The sequence below is a fragment of the Rattus norvegicus genome, unplaced genomic scaffold (genome assembly GCF_021556685.1).
Source record: "Rattus norvegicus strain SHRSP/BbbUtx unplaced genomic scaffold, alternate assembly SHRSP_T2T haplotype2-0000026, whole genome shotgun sequence".
Taxonomy (NCBI): Eukaryota; Metazoa; Chordata; class Mammalia; order Rodentia; family Muridae; genus Rattus; species Rattus norvegicus.
Window position 1 is genome coordinate 583,617 of NW_028238785.1, and position 23,215 is coordinate 606,831.

Below are 23,215 nucleotides of genomic sequence, written 5' to 3' on the forward strand. Positions count from 1 at the left end.
AAGAGAGAGAGAGAGAGAGAGAGAGAGAGAGAGAGAGTTCAAGCCTTGAAATTGCCTGTCAGTTTGTACCCAAAAAGTAGTCTGTATATTTATTAAGCACCTTCCAGATATTCCTGCCTTCAGTTGAGAACCCGGATCCTGTGTCCAGGCTAGACCCCGGCAGTAAGTTGCACCCAACTCGTGGGACTCAGAATTGGAAGAATTGTGTAAGCCCCAAACCCCTTTCCTGATGTTTTCGATCTGGAAAGGACCATATGTGAGAGCCACGGTCCCCTCGGCCAAAGAGGAGTGCTGAGAAAGAATAGGTATGAAGTGATAGTGTGATAGTTTTATAGTTTTATTATGGGCAAACTGAATCCAGTGAGAGATCTATGTATGAAAAGATTCTTCATAAGGTATTGCTTAAAAAGAGAATTCACTTTGAAAAACAGTAGCTCTCTGATTGTCTTCTCTTCATTTGTTCTGTGAGCTTTTGGTTACCTGATAAAGGGACCTTGGATGAGGCAGCATGGGAAAGCATAGGAAAGGATATAAAAACCTGGATTCTGGAACATAAGGATGAGGAAGACGAAGGACAGGTTCCAGAGAAAGCGCTTATGTTCTGGTTTGTGGTGAAACAGGCACTTTCCCAGGCTGAGATAACAGACCTGCCCAGCTCATCAGCAGGGTCTGTTTGTAGTACAAACAGTGCTGTGAAGGAAGGAGTGCCTCTACTGTCCAAACAAACCGATAAGAAACAAACTGCTAAGTCATCAAAACCACCGCCTTCACAGTGTATTGTAGATTTACTAGAGACTTCCTCAGACCCTGAGGAGGACGAGGAGGGAGAGCCTTTAGATCCTGGAGATGAATCTGAGAGAGGATGAGGCAGCTAAATATCGTAATCCTGACTGGGCCCTCTTACGCCTAAGAAAAGGAGTAAGAAAAGAAGCCCCCCTCAGTCCCGTATTCTGCAAGCAGTGTAGAAGGCCAGGGAACAAGGAGAACATATGATGCTATTTCTAACAGTAAGCATGGAGATCCAGAAATGGGAACTTATCTCCTTTAAACTTGTTAAGGAATGAAAAGAAAATACTTCTAAATATGGCCCTACTTCACCTTATGTCCTCTCCCTTGTGGAAAATCTGGTAGGCATTTATTTGGCTCACTCCTGCAGACTGATTTATCCTGGCCAGGTCCTGTCTCACAGAGGGACAATTTCTCTTACTTAAAGCTAATTATGAGGATGAGGTTAGACTTCTTTTAGGTGGAAAAGTATCTCTGGGGTAATTGACTTAACTGGGGATAAGACAGTCTGGGCCACTGATCAAAGTGTCTAGGTGGATCTGTGGTCCCTTTGTCAAGAAAAGATCCAGGCAGCTACTCAGCTTGTACAAGGACAACTGGATAACGGTCATATTTAACCCTCCACCAGGCCTTGGAATACACCTATCTTTGTGATTAAGAAAAAATCTGGCAAATGGAGATTGTTACAAGATGTAAGGAAGGGGAATGCAGCCATGAAGGCTAAGGGGCTCTGCAACCAGGACTGCCCTCTCCCACAGAGATTCCCGAAGGATGCTCTGCGTGTGTTATAGATTGCAAGATGTTTCTTTACTATCCCTTTGCATCCAGATGACAGGAAGCCTTTGCCTTTAGTTTACCCTCAACAAATTTACAAAGGCCTTACCAGAGGTTTCAATGGAAAGTGCTCCCACAGGGAATGAAAAATAGTCCCACTTTGTGTCAAACATTTGTGGATATGGCTTTGTCTTCCACTCGTCAACAGTTTCCTGAGTTGTTGATTTTTCATTCTATGGATGATATCTTGATTGCTCATTCTTCCCTGACTTTGCTGAATCAAGCTTTGGATAACCTTATACAAAGTGTGCGTAAGTATGGGCTAATAGTGGCTCCTGAAAAATTTCAAAAGGATCCCCCATACAATTATTTGGGGAGAATTCTTTATTCTGATCCTATTTCACATGCAGTCTTAAGATTTAGGATGGATAAGTTGAAAACCTTAAATGATTTCCAAAAACTGCTAGGAGAAATCAACTGGATTAGACCTTACGTAAAAATTTCCATTGGCCAATTAAAGCCACTTTTTGATATTTTAAAGCGAGATCATTGTCCCAAATCTCTCTGAGTGTTAACTCAAGAGGGACAAAAGGCTCTGCAGGTGTTTGAGGAGGCCATCCAGGCACAACTCACTGTAAGAATTGATTTATATGAGGCCTGTGAATGTGTTATCCTGCATACTTCCCTAACACCCACCGGGGTTATCTGGGAAGAACAAGGACCTTTAGAATGGATCCATTTGCCTGCTCCCTCCCCACGTTTTGATTCCTTATTATGATTTAGTAGCTCAGCTCATTATGGAGGGTAGAGAAGGATTAGGGGATATTGGGTAAAGATTTTGAATTGATTAGAATACCCTGCACCAACACTCAGGTTGAGTGGTTGCTAAATTTTTCTGGTTCCTTTGCATTAGCTTTTGTCTCCTTTAAGGGGCAAGTGTTCTATCATCTTCCAAAAAATCCTCTGTTACATTTTCTGAATTGACAACAAGTTATATTTCCTTCTGCCTTCTCTATGGAGCCTTTAGATCAAGGAAAAATATTCTTTACCAATGGTTCTTCAAATGGAAAAGCCATTCGTTATTGTTTCTGAAACTGACACCAGGACCTCCTTTACCTCAGCTCAAAAGACAGAGTTATATGCAGTTATTGACGTTTTTTCTCATTATTCCTCGATTCATTTTAACCTCTATCCTGACTCTCAAAATGTGTATAGACTCTTCCCTGTTATTGAGATAGCTGTGATCAACACAGACAAAACAACAATTAAAACCTTATTACAAAAATTATAACAATTGGTGCGTCAACGCTTGATTCCTTATTTTGTGGGACATACTCGGGCTCACAATAGTCTTCCTGGACCTTTAGTCACAGGAAACTCATATGCAAATTTATTGACTCAGGGTTCGCTTTTAGATGATGTTAGTAGAGCAATCGCCTCCCATGGTATTCACCACCAAAATGCTCAGGCACTGAGATATCAATTTTCTTTGACTAGAGAGGCAGCTCGTCAGATTGTAAAACATTGTTCTGCTTGTCCTACAACACTTCCAGCTTCTCTGCCTGGAGTTAACCCTCAAGGACTCAAACCTGGAATCCTACGGCAGATGGATGTAATTCATGTTTCATGTTTTGGAAATTTTTCCTTTGTTCAAGTGACTGTTGATACCTTTCTGGAGTTATTTTGGCCACAGCCAGGACGGGAGAAGCATTCAAGAATGTACAGCAGCATTTGTTTGCTTCTTTTGCATTTCTTGCCATCCTGCTGCATCTGAAAACTGATAATGGTCCTGCTTATCAATCTAAAGCCTTTGCAAACTTTTGTATTAAATTTGTTATTAGACACACTACAGGCATTCCATATGATCCTCAAGGGCGGGCAATTATTGAGAGATCTAACCAAATATTAAAGACACAAATGGCTAAGGTACAGGGAGGAGAATTAAAATATGTCTCCCCCACTCACTTATTATCATGCTCTTTTTGTAAGTAATTATTTGAATAACCAGATGTACATCTCTCCTGAGAGACACAGCCAGAATACAGCAAATACACAGGCGAATGCCAGCAGCAAACCACTGACCTGAGAATGGGACCCCGTTTGAAAGAATCAGAGAAAGGACTGAAAGAGCTGGAGGGGCTTGAGACCCCATATGAACAACAGTGTCAACCAACCAGAGCTTCCAGGGACTAAGCCACTACCCAAAGACTATACATGGACTGACCGTGGGCTCCAACCTCATAGGTAGCAATGAATAGCCTAGTAAGAGCACCAGTGGAAGGGAAGCCCTTGGTCCTGTCAAGGTTGGAGCGCCAGTGAACTGGATTCCTCAGGGGAGGGCGGTAATGGGGGGAGGGTGGGGAGGGGAACACCCATATAGAAGGGTAGGGGCAGGGGTTAGGGGAATGTTGGCCTGGAAATGAGAATGGGAATAACCTTTGAAATGTAAATGAGAAATACCCAGTTTAATTTAGATGGAAGAAAAAGAAGAAAAGGGAAAAAAAGATTCTCAAGGTAGATCTGCAACAGCGCCATTGCGATCCTAGGGAACATCACCATCCCTTAGATTTGCAGAAAGCTGTTTCATCTACGTGGAAGGGATCAGATGTTCTTCTCTCCTCCGCAAGGGGGCATGCATGTGTCTTTCCACAGGATGCCGAGTCACCAGTCTGGATTCCGGACCGCCTCATCACATCATACAATCCCAGGGCAGAAAAGCAGAAAGTCTCCCCTCAACAACCGACAGCGAAAGATGAGAGCGGAGCGTGCCTCATTCCTGATGACGCCAGACAGCTCTGAGCAGCTCCTCAATTCTGCTTTCACCAGGCTTCAGCTGCATGGTCGCTCATCTACCATGCTGTTGCCAACTTGGGATCAGCTTCAAGAATTGGTCTCTGCTGCAAGAGATAGCGTGCTTCCTCTCCGCCTCCCAGTTACTCCCTCCAATCTTCTCCTGCTATGCTTTCACTTCTCTTCACCCAGGTAATTATTTTTCTCTATGCTGCTGCCCAAGACTCCTACTGGGCTTATTTACCTGATCCTCCCTTGTTTCATGTGGCCCCTTGGGAATTTGGCCTTGTCAAGGTGAGGAGAAAGTAGTTCTTATTTCAAAGAACGAACTTTGACTTGCTACAACTATTCTGGAATCGCTGACTCCCTTCCCACATGCTTTACTGTTAAAAATGACATTAAAGGGTGTTTCTCTTTAGAGGAGAGAGAGTTAATTTCAGAGTCTCCATCTCCTCGAAAATATGCTTGTAGTGACGATTCCACCAGTCAGCGAGATTCAGTTTCTAAAATTATTTTTACCTTTTAAAGGAGGCTTTCATTATTCTCCTCCATCTTCTTCAGGTCCTTTGCCTTCCCTTTTGTTTGCTTGTCAGAATGGCGAGGAGCTGATCTCTGTTTGGGAGAATATTGCTATTAATGGCTACCCTAAATGGTGGTCTTGCGGTTTTCTCTCCAAAGCTGCGTACTTTACTCCCTCTAGCCCTACTAGCTGATCTGCTAGTAGCCCAGAACATGATTATCTATGCAATTGAAACAGTATAGGTTTACCAAAGGAGATGCTTCCTTACCGACCTCCCCTGCTAATGCCTGGTTTGCCCCTGGATGGGCTTCCCCTACCTTTCCCCCAATTTTTAATTCCCACTTGCTTCCTGTTCAGCCTGATCTATAGCGTCTTTTGGCTGCTCCTCATAAAGTAACCCTTATTAGACCTCGTTCTGAGGTTAAGAGAGTTTCTGCTTCCGTTTTAGCCTGTGTGGCTGCTCCTTTCTCCTTTCTTTCCTCTGAAGAGCATGGCGGTTTTTCCCTTGTCAGGATGGTCATGGTGTTTATCATGTTACTTGCATAAATTGTCAATTATCTAATTGTCTTACTGTTACAAGGAAAAATGTTTTTGTCATAGTACGACAACCTCCTTATGTACTTTTGCCTGTCTATGTTAATGGGACATGGTTTTTTGATCCTGGCATAGAGGCCATTCATCATGCCTCCTCTGTACTTCGTAGAGGTAGGCGTTTTGTGGTTGCCTTAATTCTGGGTCTTACTGCTCTGATTGGTGTAATGTCTCCTTTTGCCTTATCTACTACTTCTTTGGTTAGAGAGGTCCACACTGCTCATCTAAGTTATCTAAGAATGTTAGTATTGCTTTATTGATTCAAGGAAAGATACATGGAGTGTTTGAAGACAGGGCGAATGCTCTAGAAGAGGCAGTTCTTTATATGGGACAAGAAATTCAAAATATTAAGGTTAGATTATTAGTACAGTCATTCTTTGTTTAGAAGGAGTGTGTTACTCCCCTGCCTTATAATGAGCCAGTCCCGCATGCCCATAGCTTATACACTGTCTGCTGGAGTGCGGAACACCTTGCCCTGCCCTGCCCTGCCCTGCCCTCCCCTGCCCTGCCCTGCCCCGCCCCGCCCCGCCCCGCCCCGCCCCGCCCCGCCCCGCCCCGCCCCGCCCCGCCCTGCCCAAGGAGCAAGGGTTAGCCCTGCTCCTGCCAGTCCAGTGAGCCCATAGCTTATACACTGTCTGCTGGAGTGCGGCTTTGCTCTGCCCTGCCTTGCCGTGGTTTGCATTGCCCTGTGGGCTCTCACTTCTTTGGCCAAAGACTTTTGAGATCTGGGCTCACCAAGCCCTGCACTAGGCAACACCTAGAAGCCAGAGCCAAATGAACAGATGCCAGGCTTGGTCCAGGGGACTGGTGTCTCCCCCTCCCCTGAAGTGTTTTCCCCAGTTCACCACTCCAGGTTTACTTTGCAGGGACCCCAGTAGGTGGCAGGCTTGGCTGATCCTCACCTGTGAGCCTGGGATAGTGGTGGGATGTAGGGTTGCTGGAAGACTTTCAGGGAGATGCAGGCCTTACATAAACTCCACAACCATCCTGTGCCCTCGCTGGTTCGCTCGCCCCGTGGAAGTTGGGAAGCCACTTTTCCCTGTCCTGTGTGACTTTCCCTGCATAGTGAGCTCTCCTGCAGGAGATACTTTCACATGCTTCTTTAAAAGCACCTGTTCCTCAGATCTAGATCAGCTGTGAAAACAGGCTTCTTCAAGTCAGGGTGAGAGCTACCCCTCCCAGCTCAGAGCTGCAACACCATAGGATCCTCCAGCCCCAGTGCTGGATGGGTCCCACGGAGGAGTTAGAGCAAAGTGCCCCTTCTGCGAAGTGACTCAGAACAGAAGGCTCAGAAGTGACAGTCAACCCCCAAGTGCTTCTTCCAGGAGAAAGCAACCAGCTGTCCCTTTGAAACAGTGGTGGCTCCCACATGACCCAGTTCTGTGATTGGGAAAGATTTTCTGGAGCTTAATTGTCCAGAGTGGGGCTACATCCTTGATCCATGCTCATTTCCACAACAAAAGGTCTTCCTCCACAACCCAGGCCTTGAGGTGAACCCAGGTCTTTCCAGGACCAACAGACCTGAGAGAACAGAGGGCAGTCCAGGGGAGAGAAGAGACCAGAATGATTTTAAACTGGAGAAAACTCCCATACTAGCCATTTAATAACTTTTGTCCAGATCATGGACTGCAGAATCTTAAGATAACACTTTTCTGATAACAGCTGATAAGTGAAGCTGAAGTCTAACCTGGGTGGGATCATCCCAGGCAGGGAGGGGATCTGACTCTGTAGGTCTGGCGAGCTTCTGTGTTCTCGTGAAAATAATTGTTGGTCAGATGTAAATCTGAAGTGAGAGTTGGTTTTTGTCAACTCAAACGGATGACATTTCAAGTCTCACACACTATGTGAGACACATATTTACACTCCAGGATTTGAACTTACTACTGTAGAAGTGACTGTGCCAACAGAGGGAAAGCATTCTTGCCCTTAGCATTCTGTCTGTATCAGACACTACAGGGACTGGCTGCCTGGACAGACACGTCCAAGGAGATAGACATTGTAATGGAGGAAAACTGAGGTAAGAAATATCCTGGGGAGAGTGATTTGTGGTGGTGCCTTTAGCCAGGAATATCTGTTGTCATTAAGGCAAGCAGCCTTGAGCCTGCTAAAACTTGTCACTACCACAGGGCATCTCTGCTCTTATAACTGCTCCAGGTCCTTCTGAGACGAAGGCCTCTCTTTAAAAAAGAAAAAGAAAAAGTTTATTGAGTAATGTTGCTCAACCTGTGTGTTGTGACCCCTTCTAGGAGAGTGTATGTCAGATACATTGCATATCAGATACTTAGCATGCTATGACGTAAAAGAGTAGCAATATTAGTTATGAAGTAGCAATGAAATAATTTTGTGATGGGGGTCACCACAGCATGAAGAGCTGTATTAAAGGGTTACATCATTAGGAGGGATTTGAACCACTGCCATAGAAGCTGACAGATGGGAACAGACTCCTCAGATGAGTAGAGACCCATGCAAGTGATACTGTGTCCCACCCTAGAACCCAGAGATAGAATCTACCCCAGGAGTCTGTGGGTCACCTTGTCTTAAATTCTCCCAGGGTCAAGAATAGCATTGATCATCTCAGCAGAGTCAGCTTGCACAGCCCACATCAGGCCCATGGCTTCCCTTTACAGAGAAGGATGTGGGTCTGAGTGACAGCCAGTGAGACTGAGGGGACCCTGATACTCATTTGCTTTGAGCTGTGGTTTCTTCACCTGTAAAATGGACGTGTTTCTGCTGAATTGGGTTGTTGTGGAGATTAACAGAACATACAACCTGCTCAGTGTCTGCCTGGCATGGACCCTGCTGGTTAAATGGAAGCTGTCGATGGTGATGCATTTAAAAGTAGAATCTCTAGCCCGATAGTGTTAGATGCCAGGCGCCATACAGGTGTAAGCATTTTGTGATTCTAAGACAGCCTCACATTAAAACAGAAGACTCTTTTTTAATTTTTTTAAAAAAAGAATCCAGTATAAATTACAACATGAAATGATCACAGTGAGGATTGAGCTACTTCCTGTGACGTCATTTAGTTTTTCATTCTCTGCTTCTATTTTCAAGGCATCTAGAGTAGCTCAGTACGCGATCCTAAGGCCTTCTATTATGGTGCTGCCCATTCATTCCTCTCTCCGTGAGGACTTCTCAGGTGACTTAAGAAAACCTGATTTCCTTTCAGATTGTCCCCAGCTGCTGTGATCTCTCTGTCCATGGCCCTTGCCAAAAGCTGCAGAGCCAATGTGTTGTTTTACAACACAAAATTCCAGACATTACTTTTTACCAATGAAGTTTCAGGAGCCAGATACAGAAGTCAACTCCCAACTGTCCTTCCTAATTCACTGACCTCCCAGAAGAGCATTCTTCCTCCCTCTGCACACTTTCTAAAAATGCTTCAACTCAAAGATTTTCCATTGGTTTAGTCATCTTCATTTCCTTTCAAGTTGTGCCTTGATCTGCTCTGAACCTAAATGCAGTTTTAGCTTTGCAATAAAGGTGTGTGGTAGGTTAGCCTTACCAAAGTAAAGTCCATGTTTACATCAAACAAACAACCCTTGTGTTAAATGCCTGTGCCATGGCGATGCTATACCACACAATAGTTTATCAGTAAATAATACATTCTTGGAGATCACATTGTGATCAAATATTTTGTAACATAATTAGTAATTTTCGGTCTATTATATGAATTAAGTTCTTTGACGAGGATTCTGTTGATATTTGTCATATCTGAGTGCATCATCATAGGAAACCCAAGGAACATCAAACCTGGGCTTTTGAAACGGTTGCACATGGCCAACTGGGAACCAAAACCACCCAGGAGACTACTGATACTTAACACACATAAATTAACCTACCTATTTTCATATAGTTTATGTCAAGAAGTCACCATTCCTGACCATGTCTCATTATCCAACGTTCTACTAAATGTAAGAGTTGGCATCAAGGAGGTCACCAACAAAGCACAAAACACCCATCTCAGATAAACATGTATGGTTTATTGAATCCAAAACATCCATGAATTTCAGGACACAATTAAAAGTCCAAATCTAAGGATAATAGATATAGAACAGAATTAAGATTTCCAGTTCATAGGTCCAGTAAACATCTTCAACAAATCATAGCAGAAAACTTCCATAAGGTAAGGAAGAAAATGCCATAACTGTACAAGAGACCTACAGAAGGCTAAATGAATTGTACCAGAAAAAACTCTGCCATTCACATAATAATTAAAACACTAAATACGCAGATCAAAGAAAGAACTTTAAAAGGGGTAAGGTATAAATAACCAGTAATAAATAATTCAGACCTATCTGAAATACACCAGACTTCTCAACAGAGACTCCAAAAGCCAGAAAAATTTGGGCAGATGGAATGCGGACCCAGGCTCCTATACCCAGCATAATTCTCAATCACCATAAATGGAGAAACCAAGATATTTCACAACAAAACCAAATTTAAACAATATTTTTCTTTAAGAGAGCACAACAGAGGAAAATACGAGGAAAACCCCAAGAAAATGAGCTAAACTATACACAAGAAAAACCAAGAAATTAATCAAGTCAATAATTTCAAAAAAGGGAAGCAAACAAACATAATTTCACCTATAACCAGAAAAAGAGGAGAAAGCAGCAACCATTTGTCTTTAATATCTAACCAGATCCTCTGTCACCAGTCCCGCAGCTCCTAGGGACCAAACTGCCAGCCAAAGTATATGCAAGGATGGCTCTATGGTTCTAGGTAACTGTGTAGAAGAGGACTGACTTAAGTGGCATCATGTGGTGGGAGGCCATTAACTACCCTAAGGCCTGTTGCCCACCGAAAGGAGGTCCTAGAGGTGTGAGGTGGGAATGGATATGTGTGGGTGGGGGAGCACTGTCACATAGGCAAAGCTGAGCAGAAATGGGATGTAAGATATGATGAGGGGAGTGTGGAAAGTGGGACAACGTTTGAAATATACATAAATGAAATAACAAATGATTAAAAAATAGCCGAAAATAAAATAAAGTAAAGGGTAAAAGAAAAATTAAAACAAAACAAAGCAAAAGAAATTGATGTGGTGGATTGGCCTAATTCTGCTTGTATTTTAATGCTAATTTGTAGAACTCAAGACCGGTTAACCCCAAATAACTGACCCTGCTCCCAGTTAACTGTGATTATACAGAAGCCAACAGCCAACAGCTGCACCCCAGAGAGATGGGGGAGGTGAGCTTTGAGGGCTTTGCTAGAGAGGATCATGAGGAGGGAAGAAGGAGGAAGAAGCTGCCAGAGAATAAAGGAAGAACATGTGTGATGGAGAGGAGAGAGGAAGAGGACAGCAGCCATGGTTAAGGGAGAGGAGAGCCTGGTCCTGAGGGCTGTACAAGTGGAACAAAGAGAAGCCAAGATGCTACACAGTCAGTAAGAGCAGCTCTCAGGCGAGCAGAGATCAGCAGAGACCCCAGACCAACAAGCTACGCAAGCATAACTCCATCCAAACTCCCTCTCAATATCCCGTGTCCTCCATGGGCCTGGCCTCAGCCTGTGTTGTGCGTCAGCACATGTGTCTGTCTCAGCTGACATCACTCTGCCCATCAGCCCGAGGCCAAGGAAACAGCGAGAAACCACAGCAGCCCACCAGAAGGGTTTTTGCTGTGGTTCTATGAAGTCCCAACAAATGCAGCTCAACTACAGAATGCAAGGCAGACCAATGCATGTGTGTCCTTAGTGCAGAACCCTTCATCACGTGTCTTTTCACATGCGTGCTTTAGCAGAACATCCTTTTACCTGCGTCTGCCTCAGTGAAACATTCCTTCACACATCTGCCTTAGCCTATCACCTGTGTCCACTTCAGGGAACCACTCCTTAAGGTGCAAATTTCTCAAGATTAGCAAACGGCATACAGAACATTCAGAACAAAACAAGGTGTGTGGTCAGCATGTCCTTGAGCCAACTCCCTTCTCCTCCTCAGTGACGGCAGGCGTGTTACAGCAACAATATGAAATGGCTGGCAGACATGGAACAAAATGGCAAAGGTATTCTGGGGGATGTCAGACCGTACCAGCCAGCAGCTCAACTGAATTTTTATGTTTTGATGTTACAAGTGAATATACTTGACCTTCAAACGCTGAGAGAGGCCATTGTAATATGAACTATATAAACTAGGCCAAGACCGCCTCTAGGGCAAAGGCCCTCAGCCTGGGGGTCGTGACCCACACAGGGTCTCCTATCTGATAGTTTACACTACAATAAAGATTCATTACAGTAGCAAATTTACAGTTGTGAAGTAGCGACAAAATAATTTTGTAGTTGGGGTCACCACAGCATGAGGAACTGTTCTAAAGGGTTGAGGCCATAGGAAGGTTGAGAAACACTGCTCTAGGAATTTATGTTTTCTTTCTCTTTCATATTTTTCAGACAGAATCTCAAACTGTAGCTGAGATTGGCTTGGCTTGGAACACGTGTGTAGTTCATGCTGGCATCAGAGTTATGGCAATTCTCCTGCTTCAGCCTCCTACTCAGGAGCCTACCAGGGTGAGATCACAACCACGGGTAATGGGATTGCTGTTCTTGGTTGTCAACTTGAGTGTACCTGGAATTAACTAATGCCAAATGGCTTGACGCCCTGTGAGGGGGATCTCTCTCTCTCTCTCTTTCTCTCTCTCTCTCTCTCTCTCTCTCTCTCTCTCTCTCTCTCTCTCCTTCCTTCTTTCTATTTTCCTCTCTTCAACCCCCTCCTCTTGGTCCTCCTCCTCTTCTTTGTTTTTTTTGAGACAGGGTTTCCCTGTGTAGCTCTGGCTGTCCTGGAATTCATTTTGTAGACCAGGCTGGCCTTGAACTCAGAGATCCACCTGCCTCTACCTCCTGGATGCTGAGGCTAAAGGCATAAGCACCATTGGATTTTTTTTCTTAATTAAATTTTCTGAAGCAAGAAGACCTACTTGTAATCCAAATCTTGGAGATCAGAAGATAAATCTTTAATTCAGATCTTTTGAGATGGAAAGGCCCACCTCTAATCTGGACCACACCTTCTTTTTTCTTTTTATTTTTTTCATCTTTATTAACTTGAGTATTTCTTATTTACATTTCGATTGTTAATCCCCTTCCCGATTTCCAGGCCAACATCCCTCAACCCTTTCCCCTCCCCTTCTATTTGTGTGTTCCCCTCCCCATCCTTCCCCCATTAGCGCCCTCCCCCCAACAATCATGTTCACTGGGGGTTCAGTCTTGGCAGGACCAAGGGTTTCCCCTTCTGCTGGTGATCTTACTAGGCTATGCATTGCTACGTATGCAGTTGGAGTCCAGGGCCAGTCCACGTATAGTCTTTGGGTAGTGGCTTAGTCCCTGGAAGCTCTGGTTGGTTGGAATTGTTGTTCATATGGGGTCTTAACCCCCTTCAAGCTCTTCCAGTCCTTTCTCTGATTACTTCAACGGGGGCCCCGTTCTCAGTTCAGTGGTTTAATGATGGCATTCAGCTACGTATTTGCCGTATTCTGGCTGTGTCTCTCAGGAGAGATCTACATCCAGTTCCTGTCGGCTTGCACTTCTTTGCTTCATCCATCCTATCTAATATCTGTATAGGTATGGACCACATGTGGGGCAGGCTCTGAATGGGTGTTCCTTCTGCCTCTGTTCTAAACTTTGCCTCCCTATTCCCTGCCAAGGGTATTCTTATTCCCCTTTTAAAGAAGGAGTGAAGCATCTGCATTTTGGTCATCCTTCTTGAGTTTCATGTGTTCTGTGCATCTAGGGTAATTCGAGCATTTGGGCTAATATCCACTTATCAATGAGTGCATACCATGTGTGTGTTTCTGTGATTGGGTTAGCTCACTCAGGATGATATTTTCCAGTTCCATCCATTTGCCTATGAATTTCATAACGTCATTGGTTTTGATAGCTGAGTAATATTCCATTGTGTAGATGTACCACATTTTCTGTATCCATTCCTCTTTTGAAGGGCATCTGGGTTCTTTCCAGCTTCTGGCTATTATAAATAACGGTGCTATGAACATAGTGGAGCATGTGTCTTTGTTATATGTGGGGCATCTTTTGGGTATATGCCCAAGAGAGGTATAGCTGGAACCTCAGGTAGTTCAATGTCCAATTTTCTGAGGAATCTCCAGACTGATTTCTAGAATGGTTGTACCAGTCTGCAATCCCACCAACAATGGAGGAGTTTTCCTCTTTCTCTACATCCTTGCCAGCATTTGCTGTCACCTTAGTTTTTGATCTTAGCCATTCTGACTGGTGTGAGGTGAAATCTCAGGGTTGTTTTGATTTGCATTTCCCTTGTGACTAAAGATGTTGAGCATTTCTTTCGGTGTTTCTCAGCCATTCGGCATTCCTCAGCTGTGAATTCTTTGTTTAGCTCTTAGCCCCATTTTTTAAATAGTGTTATTTGTCTCCCTGAGGTCTAACTTCTTGAGTTCTTTGTATATTTTGGATATAAGCCCTCTATCTGTTGTAGGATTGGTAAAGATCTTTACCCAATCCGTTGGTTTTTGTTTGGACCACACCTTCTGCTGGCTCATATCAAGGACATGGAAAAAGGAAGTTTGCTTTATTAATTTTCCTTCTTCTTCAGGATTCCTGCATGTACTGAAGACCAGCTGAAATATCCAGCCTTATGGACAAAACCGTTGAGGTCCTGGAGTTGCCCCATAAACCACACAAACTCTGACCTCACTTAGACAGGGATGGTTTATTGAATGCCCACCCTAAGACTGATCATCAGAGACGTAGCTGAGAATTTGTCACGCTAGGACCCTGGATATTTTTCTATGTCAGTTTATAAAGACTAAAATGTGAGCTCATAGGCAGGTGCTGGAAGGGCTGTCTGGTTGTCAGCCCTGACTCAAGCCATTTTAGACAACAAAGGTTCATACTGACTTTTTATCTGTTTAAAGATTTATTTATTTATATATAAGTATACTGTAGCTGTCTGCAGACACAGAAGAAGAGGGCATCAGGTCTCATTACAGATGGTTGTGAGCCACCACGTGGTTGCTGGGATTTGAACTCAGGACCTCCGGAAGAGCAGTCAGTGCTCTTAACCATGGAGCCATCTCTGCAGCCCTCATATTGACCTTTAATTTTATTGGTCCTACATGAAGCTTATAATTATGAAATTTAAGATTAAGAAACCTCACAACATAAAGAACTTCCTTCCAGTGGTTCGGGAATGGGTGGGTGGGGGAGCACCCTCGAGGAGGCTGGGGAAGGGGGTGGAATGCAGGGTTATTGTAGGGGAAACTGGAAAGGGGTTAACATTTGAAATATAAATAAACAAAATAACCAATAAAAAAAACATACACAAGTTACGTGATCATTCCTGACCCTGCTCTGAGTTAAATTATTTTCAGACAACCATGACAGGCAGACATATTACAGCAAGAATATGAACTATCTGGCAGGCATGGAACAAAATGGCTACAGCTATGCTAGGGGGATTGGCTTCAACAGGTGCAACTACTGCGTTTTAGACCTTCCATTACTTGTTGAATTAGCTGTACCACAGTCTATAAACCATTCTAATAAATTTTCTTTCTCTATATACAGTCATTCTAGGAGGGATGATTGGTTATGCATTGTTAAATGCAATGCTGATCAGGAAACCCCATCACTTCCACAGCAATATGCAAGTGTAAGTAAGTTACTGAACAATTGAACAGAAATTAAAATTTACTGCATTTATTGGGTGTGTCAGAAGGCATAGGGAACACCTGGCTGCTTACATCTCTGGGTCTCTATAGAGTAGAGGGAGAACTGAGACCCACTGAGGAGGTCTCTTAAGCGAAGACCAAACTCCTTGCAGTGACACTGGATTCCAGGCTTGTTGTCCTGTTTAGGCCTCACTGTGGTCTATGTACACTCTATACATTCTCCGGATGCAGGTTCAGATGGACTGAACTCAGAAAGCTGGGGTTGGCAGAAAGATGTCTGGTTCAATAGCCCACCAGGTTCACATTGTATCAGCTTGATTTAATCTAAGGACAAAGAAGTGGAGTTTCTCTCATGGCTTTCTTCTAACCCCTTGAAAGGATCACTGGGGTTTGACCTCAGTACTTCATACTTCTTGCTGGGTCAGCAACACTCAGGGAAGCTTGAGATTGCCATAGGCACAGTATTAGGCTAGATATACTGAGTAGATGATACTAAGATGTTCAGATGGTCATACCCATTTGCATGAGTTCTTAATGTACACCTAAGGAAAGAGAGATCAAGGTCTTCAGAATAGGAAGATCATTTCCAGTTCTTTTCTACAATTCCAGTCTGAAAGACTGGTAGGGAGAGAATGGTAGATAATCAAGAATTCATAGATGATGCTTTGAAGGAAGTGTGGGCTTCTGTGCTGGTTTAGACAGGGTCTCAAGTATCCCATGTTGCCCTCTTCCTACCTGGCCAGGTTCACTTTGAGCTCAGATAAACCTGCTTCTACTTTCCAGTAGACAGTCTTACAAGAGTGGCCTCCAGGGACTGTGAGAACAGCATTAGCCTTTGACAGTTGAGGTGTGTAACCCACAACTATAGTTTTAGCCACTTTGTTCCATGTCTACCAGCTATTTCAGATTGTTGCTGTCTATGGCTGACAATCACGGACACAGAAAAATAACCTGATAGAGAGCAAGGACATGGTGATCACATCCTTTCCTGTTCTGTATGTTCTGGATGAGGCTTGTTAAAATTCCAATATTGCAGAAAGCTGTATATAGGACCCATCACATTAAGCATCACTGTGCACTGTTCTATCTAAAATGGCCTAATCAGAACTGACCACCAGATCACACTTCCTTCAATCCTCATATGAGAAGCTTGAGCTTTTTGTTTTGACTTTTTTCTTTCTTTCTTATTTTTTGCTGTATAAGTTGAGAGGAAGATATTTGGGGCCATGGATCTGCCCCCAAAATCTGGGGTATGGATCTGATCAATCAGTGTTAGTGTGTGCACTCAATAAAGTATCCATTTTTTACTGTGACAGATGCTTTTGTGTTTGTGGGGAAGCCCATGACCCAGAGCACAAGTGCTGGGTCCTTGCTCTATCCCCGTAGTGATGTGTATAGCCTCGTCCTACACCTTTATCTGCACCCCCTATATCTCTTGACTATTTTATTTTTCTGATAGAAGCTCAGCTTCTGATAGAAGGCCTGTCAGCAGTGCTCCTTTGGCAACATTGGCACAGAGATGAGAACCCCACAAGCAGCATGAGGTTCCCTTCATTGGTGGCTCCAATATTGCACTTTTGTCTGCCAACTGGTCTCCACACTGTTCCTAGCACCATAAAGACTTCAACTCTTTCAACTAAGGAATTTTCTGGCAATTGTCAATTGCTAAGCACATGACTTCATGAGTGTTCCCCTAACACACACCCATGTTGTAACCTACCATGCAGACTATTTCTTGATGTGATATAAAGCACCTGTACAGAATGAGACAGGAGAACTTTTGACTGCATATTCAAGCTGGTATGAAATCTCAGGAATTTTTAATGGCTAACATTGGTGAATGAGGACAATGTGAGTTAGGATGAGACATTTTGGGGCAAGATATGGAAGGAAACATTCATTTAGATGCATAGGGATTACTAAGGTTTTTTATACTCAAGCCTTGAGGAAAATTTGGCTTTGGAAGCAGGAGATGCTCAGTGGCTCTGCCCCAGGAAAGGCTCCTGGAAAGGGCCCCTCTGCTTATGCTCAGTACAGGGAGAACATTAGCAGGAGGCAAAGTCTGCTCCCCATGACATCAGCTGTCCCTTCTATGACATTCTATTGTCTCCTAGAGAGTTCTGGCATCCTCTGTGATGTCACCAGTGTTGTAGTGACAACCAGTGCCCTAGTTTCTCTCAGTCAGAGTCTGGCGGTTACAAGCTAAGACATGTTTTCCCGTCTTCGCAAGCGTTTTGGGAGGGGGAATGTCGATTCTGGAGAGACTAAAGTGAAGGAGTCTAGCCTTTCGTCTCAAAGTAATGATGGACAAAGACAGCACTTCTGGGGAATGTTGAGTAAGTTCTGGGCAGTGTATTTTGAGCTTCCTGCCAGGGGGGCTGCAGGCTTAAGCTGACCTTTCTAGCAATGGGCCACAACAACTGGAGCATCTGAAAAGGAATTGAATTTCCATGAATATCACAATTCCTGAAAGTCAGGATTTCAGACCTTTAGTTTCCCCATCTCCACTGGGAGGCTATGGTAAGGCCAATGCTATTATACTGTGAACTTCTGGTCTTTACTTTTACAGTGCATTTGTTATGTTACATTGTATAATAACACCATCAGTAGTCATGGAGGGTCCACCTTTTCTGAGTTTAGACAGGGCAGCAATGTATTTCACTATCATTGCTTCTTTAAATACAGTGGATATCTGACAGTAGGAACAGGGGGAGAATTGTGCTCCAGGCAATAACCTTATGTTCTTAGACCTCCTCTGATTTCTTCTAACTGGAAGGGTCATCGTTAGCTTTATATATTAGAGGTTGTGTGTTACAAACATGTTTCTAAAATACCAAAACTGTTTGGAACATGTGGACCAAGATTCAGCCTGTAACCTACTGGAACTTCTCGGGCATTTGGTATTTCAAATAGGGGAACTGATAAGTCTGTTGACCATGTCCTCCATGGAAATGTGTTTTTATCCAAAGTTGTTGGCCTAGACTATCAGGGTAGGACATCTGAGTGTCTCCAATCACTCAAGTCTTGTGGGTGGTGAATTTATCATCTGAGTTCTGAAACCACAGGGGTGAGGAAACCAAGCTGTACCCTGTTCAGCTGATGATAATCCTGGAGTAGCCATCTCCGTGGTACATGTGAGCACGTGATGTCCGGCATAGGGAACACCTGGCTGCTTACATCTCTTGGTCTCTATAGAGTAGTGGGAGAACTGAGATCCACTGAGGAGGCCTCTTAAGCATAGACCAATCGCCTAGCAGTGACACTGGGTTCCAGGCTTGTTCTCCTGTTTAGGCCTCACTGTGGTCTATGTACACTCTATGCATTCTCCCCATGCAGGTTCACTTGTGTTCTTCTACCTACAGACGCTGGGAGAGAAACATCATCCCCTGGCACTGAACTAAGCGAGAATCAGGCCAAGACGGAAAAGGAGAGGCTGATTGAAGAGCTGCAGCTCATTACCGAGGAGAGAAATGACCTGAGAGATCGCCTGAGGTTTCTGACAAAGAGATCCATGAAGAACAGGTATGAATCGCTCCAAATTCTCTTGTTTCATTCCTGGGTCTGCAAGGTCACCTTCATCTTATCCTATTAAGGTTTTGGGTTCTAGAAAGCTGTGCCTCCCTAACCACCCTGTGCTAAACCTCACCTCCCATATAGAGGAGATTCAGAACCTTGACCCTTCCTGAGGAGCAAGATGGAAAATGGACTCATCTGCTTCCATTTATTGAAAAGCAGATCTTGTGGTCTGAATGAAGAATTCGGGGATAAAGTCAGGGAGAGTGAGTGTCTAGTGTGCATTTGCAAAGCCCTTGACAGATGGTGGCTTTGCAAGATTGTAATTGCAGTGAGTTTACGGTGAGTCTCTGTACTTGCTAGGCAGGGGACTGAGTGCTGGAAGATCCACGCAGCAGCCTGAGGGGCCTGGTCCCAAACTGTTCATCTCAATGCTTGACTAGAAGGTCTCAGGCTCAGGCCTGTTTGTTATTGTCTGTGTGTCTTGCCCTCTGAGACAGCAATGGTGGATGCATTTCTCCTGGTTTTCACAGTACTCTCTGTTTCCATATTTCTCTTTCTCTTTCTCTGACTCTGTTTTTACATTTCTCTTTTTTTGTGGGTATTTTTCCGTCTGTGAGTCTGTATGTGCATACATCCAAATGCATATGGACAACTTTTATATGTTTATATTTCCCTCCACACTTGGAATCTAGGGGTCTATGTCTTGGCCTGAGTATTTACCTGTAACACTTTCATGGTGATGTGAATGCTTTGTTCTGGGAGCCCCACTGTCAACAGCACAGTTCTTTGCCTATGTGGCCACGTTTGCCTGTTTATTTGTATTCCTTGTGCAGATTATAATTTTGTGTTGATATATGGTCTGTTATCAAAACAGGAGAAAAGTAATCACAGGTTTCTGTGTGTGTTGGGGTGGGGGAGCATGGAGAGGTGTGGCCTAGGCTCTTGATAGCTCAACTGGCTTGACTGCAGATTTCCTCTTGATTGAACAAAGGGAGCCAGGGAAGCCTCCATCTGGATGCCGAGATTCTGGTGTCCTGGACGCAGAAAACACGTTTCTGAAGCTGAAGAATATCCAATATGTAGAATTCAGAAGGTGTCCTTCCAGGACTGGGGTAGTACAGGACCCACCCTGAGTTCATATATTCCTAAATGCCGATGTTCATTGTATTCTATTATTTGGGGCCAGGCCACACTTCAGGCCAAATCCATATTATGAAGACCTGGAGAGAATGGAGGAGGCGGTCATGTCAATTCTGCACAACTTAGAGATGGAGAACACTGAAATCCATGAGAACAACCATAAGCTGAAGAAGGAGATTACCTTCTCTAGGTAAGTCCTGGTCAGAAAGGCTATCACCTGTGGAATGGCCATTTCTGACTTTCTTTGTTCTGGATTGGACGGTCTTCAGCTCTGGTTCTATCTCTTGTGCTGTTTACACATCAGTGTGCCAGGGTCATTAGGACTCAGTTTTCAGTTCCATAAAAGACTGTTACTCATCCCAGGATTGTCTAGGCATCTTCAGAAGGCTCTAGATAGAACAGCACTGATTGAAGTCAGCAGAAGGTTATTAGGCTGACCTGGACCTATGGTGTCATACCAGGTTTTACAAAACTCAGTGTGTAGACCACATGGTTAGCATGACCTTCTCTTGGTTCTACTGACCTCCTTTGAGGGTGTTGGCCCACTACTAATTGATGTTGCCCCCATGCATTGGGCTTTCATGGATAGTTGTAGATCCATGTTCTTTTTGAGAGATGTGGACACTAATTGGTGCTCGGGCCAAGCAAACAATTTATTCTTCCCGGAATTTATTCTTTGTGGTTTGTGCAGCAGCCTTATATGTATCGAAATGAATTCTATTAAGTCTTCATGGGTATCTGGGACCTGGTAGACTTAGTGGGACTTACGAGTAGGAATGGGAGAAAGGGGCAGCATGATCTTACTATGCAGACTGTATTTCCAGAAACCTGCTCAGCCAGCTCCTGATGGAGAACACATGTAGGAAGAAGTTGGTCCCACTGAAGCAGGAGAGCAAGGAGGTACATCTTGATTGTGCACTGAACCAGAAATATTTGGTTGACTTCAACAAGAAAGATAAAGACCAGCAACGTCCAGACCCAGCATCATCTGGTAGGGATGAGCAGCTGTGTTAGCTTAAAAATATCTGATAAAGTTTGCCAATTTGATACATCTTTGCTCTCTCCTACCACCTTTCTAATTTACACTCACAACCAGCCAACCTCCTCATGTAGTGGAATTGTTCATTGCTCTGCCTATGCACAAGTATTCTGGGAAGCCAACCACTTTTCAGAAACTGAATTATTTTGCAAGTATATTTGTCTGCTCTTTTTGAAGCTGCAGTATAGAAATGGTGACAGATTAATAACATACCTCATTATTGCATATCCACGTGATAGATTGGATGCTCTGTAGAGTTTTGAACAAGTTCTTGGTTCTTTGACAAATGACACTCTGTGGTCATGTGACTTCTTATGTAGGAAGCACCTTTGCGGGATAAGAACAAAGTGCAAATGTCAAATTAGAACTTGTCATTGGTTTTAACCTTGGTGACATATGGACATCTCCTTTCTTCCTGCAACCCAATGAGGTTCCTTCCATTGCCCTGTCCTTGGTTTGCACTGGTATAAGTCTGGGTCCCATATTGGCAGCTCACATTACTTTGAGGCTCTCTGGAGATTTTGCCCTTCCCAAAGTGTTAGCAACCATGATATCAGTTAAAAGGTCCATGTTGACTGTCCAATAGAACTGAGGTGGTAGAAGGCAGCCTTCCGACATCTGCCTTGCATTTCACCACCAAATCAGTGTCTGAAAAACTGCCTTCCTCTCCCAGGTCTCAGAAAGTGCAAGAGAGCTGGAATTGGACACACCCCAGTAAGAGAGCTTCCTGAAGAATAAGTTGCTTTCTCAGGAGTCCCTGATGACAAACATCCTGAATGGTAACAAATTTTTTGGATGAGTATTCTTCCTCAGAGTTAATTTGTCATTGCTTAGAGACCCTAAATTTATATATCACTAAGCCAGCCTGACTGATTGAGGTCTTACTTTCTTCTCAGAAAACAGCACCTGAGAGACAACTTGGGGGACAGCCTTTCATTATGTGTGCAAGAGGAGAAACAGCAATACATCTGTGCTTCTAAATGTTCCTTAAGAATGTGCTGTTTAGAAATATTTTTGTTATGATTTTAATTGAAATTTTCTTTTTGTTGTTTCATATTTATATGTTCTTGTTACTGTTTTTATCTTTTCACATACTTTTAAATATTTTAATTTATTTGTTTTAATCTTGTTTTGTTGTAAAAATGAATTCCTTATGAATAAATATTGAATTCTATCTCTTGACTCTTAAGACCATCATTCTTATTAAAGGGTTCTGTCCCCTCCTGTGGACTTAGAACTGACAGCTGGAGATGGATCTCTGCATGTTCCATGGATACTGGGCTAATAAGTGAATTCAAAGTCACCAAGGGGTACCCAGTGTGACAGTGTCTTTTGTGTGGATAATGTGGCTGTTTCTCAGACACACACTCTATGATGTAATCACTGACATGCTTTACTCAATTGTTAGGGTCCATGTGGTTCTTCTGAGAGAGCAGCAGATGCTCTATCCTGTGAGTCATCGCCACAGCTCCTGCAGGTGGCTTTTGTTATTCCACATCATGTACTGTATTAGGTGGACAGGATCACCTCCAATCAAATAGACAGATCTCAGGAGATGTGTGTTCACAGGGAACTTACTGAGCTGTGCGTGCTCAATGTGTTAGCTTGCCAGGCATTCCTACAGGGCTCTGGTGTTCCCACTGCTCATTGTGGGCAGGATCATCCTCCAGCACCACTTAGTGTCCATATTAGAGCAGATCTTTCACCTGTTATCAATGATGACCATATGTATTATGCACATCTGATAAAATACAGAATAGAAATTAGCTTCCTGTTGGCCAGATTGGCATAATGAGTGTTTTGATTGTTAGCATGAAAATTATTTTAATCCAAGCAGTTTAGGGAGGAACCTCAAGAGCATACATAGTGAATGCTGCCTATAGCTGTGAACACAGGTTTCTTTTTGAGAGCAGGCCTGTGCAGGCCCAGAACCTAGGTTGGGCAGTTCAAGCTACCCTTTTTCCATGGCCAATCTGGGATCGTATTGAGAATGTATTTTTTCCAGGTGACAGATTTCCAATTTATGGAATTGAATTAACTTACTGAGAGTGCAGGTGACTCAGAGAGTTAAAGTACAGAAGGAATAATCCAGAATGTTCACAAAAGCTTGCTGTCTCCCCAGGGCTTTTTAAAGCTCAGCAGCTAGGGAAGCAATGTAGTATTTGGTTATTCTCATGCTTAGGTCTAGTCATTCATTATAAGCTGCCCATGACACAAAAAGAGTCATCTGTGTCACAATAGAAACAAGTTGTAACTAGATTCACCCCCACACTATCACATCACTACTGTGTTTGAGGTTCTCAGTTACTAAGAACCTGGATGAGGCCTGGGTCTTTCTACACAAACTCATAATTTATGTCTTCATGACACTGTGTGCTTTGTTCTGTTGATGCTACCATTGGCATACAATACCTTGGATACTTTGTACTGACA

The 23,215-nt window shown here is 43.6% G+C and overlaps 1 protein-coding gene across 3 annotated transcripts; it reads left to right on the forward strand.

Moving 5' to 3' along the window:
* The first annotated feature begins 4,226 nt into the window (after window positions 1-4,226).
* LOC134483126 (uncharacterized) lies at window positions 4,227-21,964 on the forward strand. Of its 3 annotated transcripts, none has more exons than XM_087601497.1 (6): window positions 4,227-4,542; window positions 18,450-18,609; window positions 19,790-19,933; window positions 20,568-20,734; window positions 21,456-21,561; window positions 21,679-21,964. In XM_087601497.1, the coding sequence occupies exons 1-5, from the start codon at window positions 4,398-4,400 to the stop codon at window positions 21,518-21,520; spliced, it is 681 nt and encodes a 226-aa protein (XP_087457623.1). In that variant the 5' UTR covers window positions 4,227-4,397; the 3' UTR covers window positions 21,521-21,561; window positions 21,679-21,964. The 3 variants fall into 3 exon arrangements, with proteins under 3 accessions (XP_087457623.1, XP_087457625.1, XP_087457624.1); XM_087601499.1 differs by lacking the exon at window positions 4,227-4,542 and adding an exon at window positions 14,153-15,068; XM_087601498.1 differs by lacking the exon at window positions 4,227-4,542 and adding an exon at window positions 17,267-17,423.
* Window positions 21,965-23,215: the final 1,251 nt, after the last annotated feature.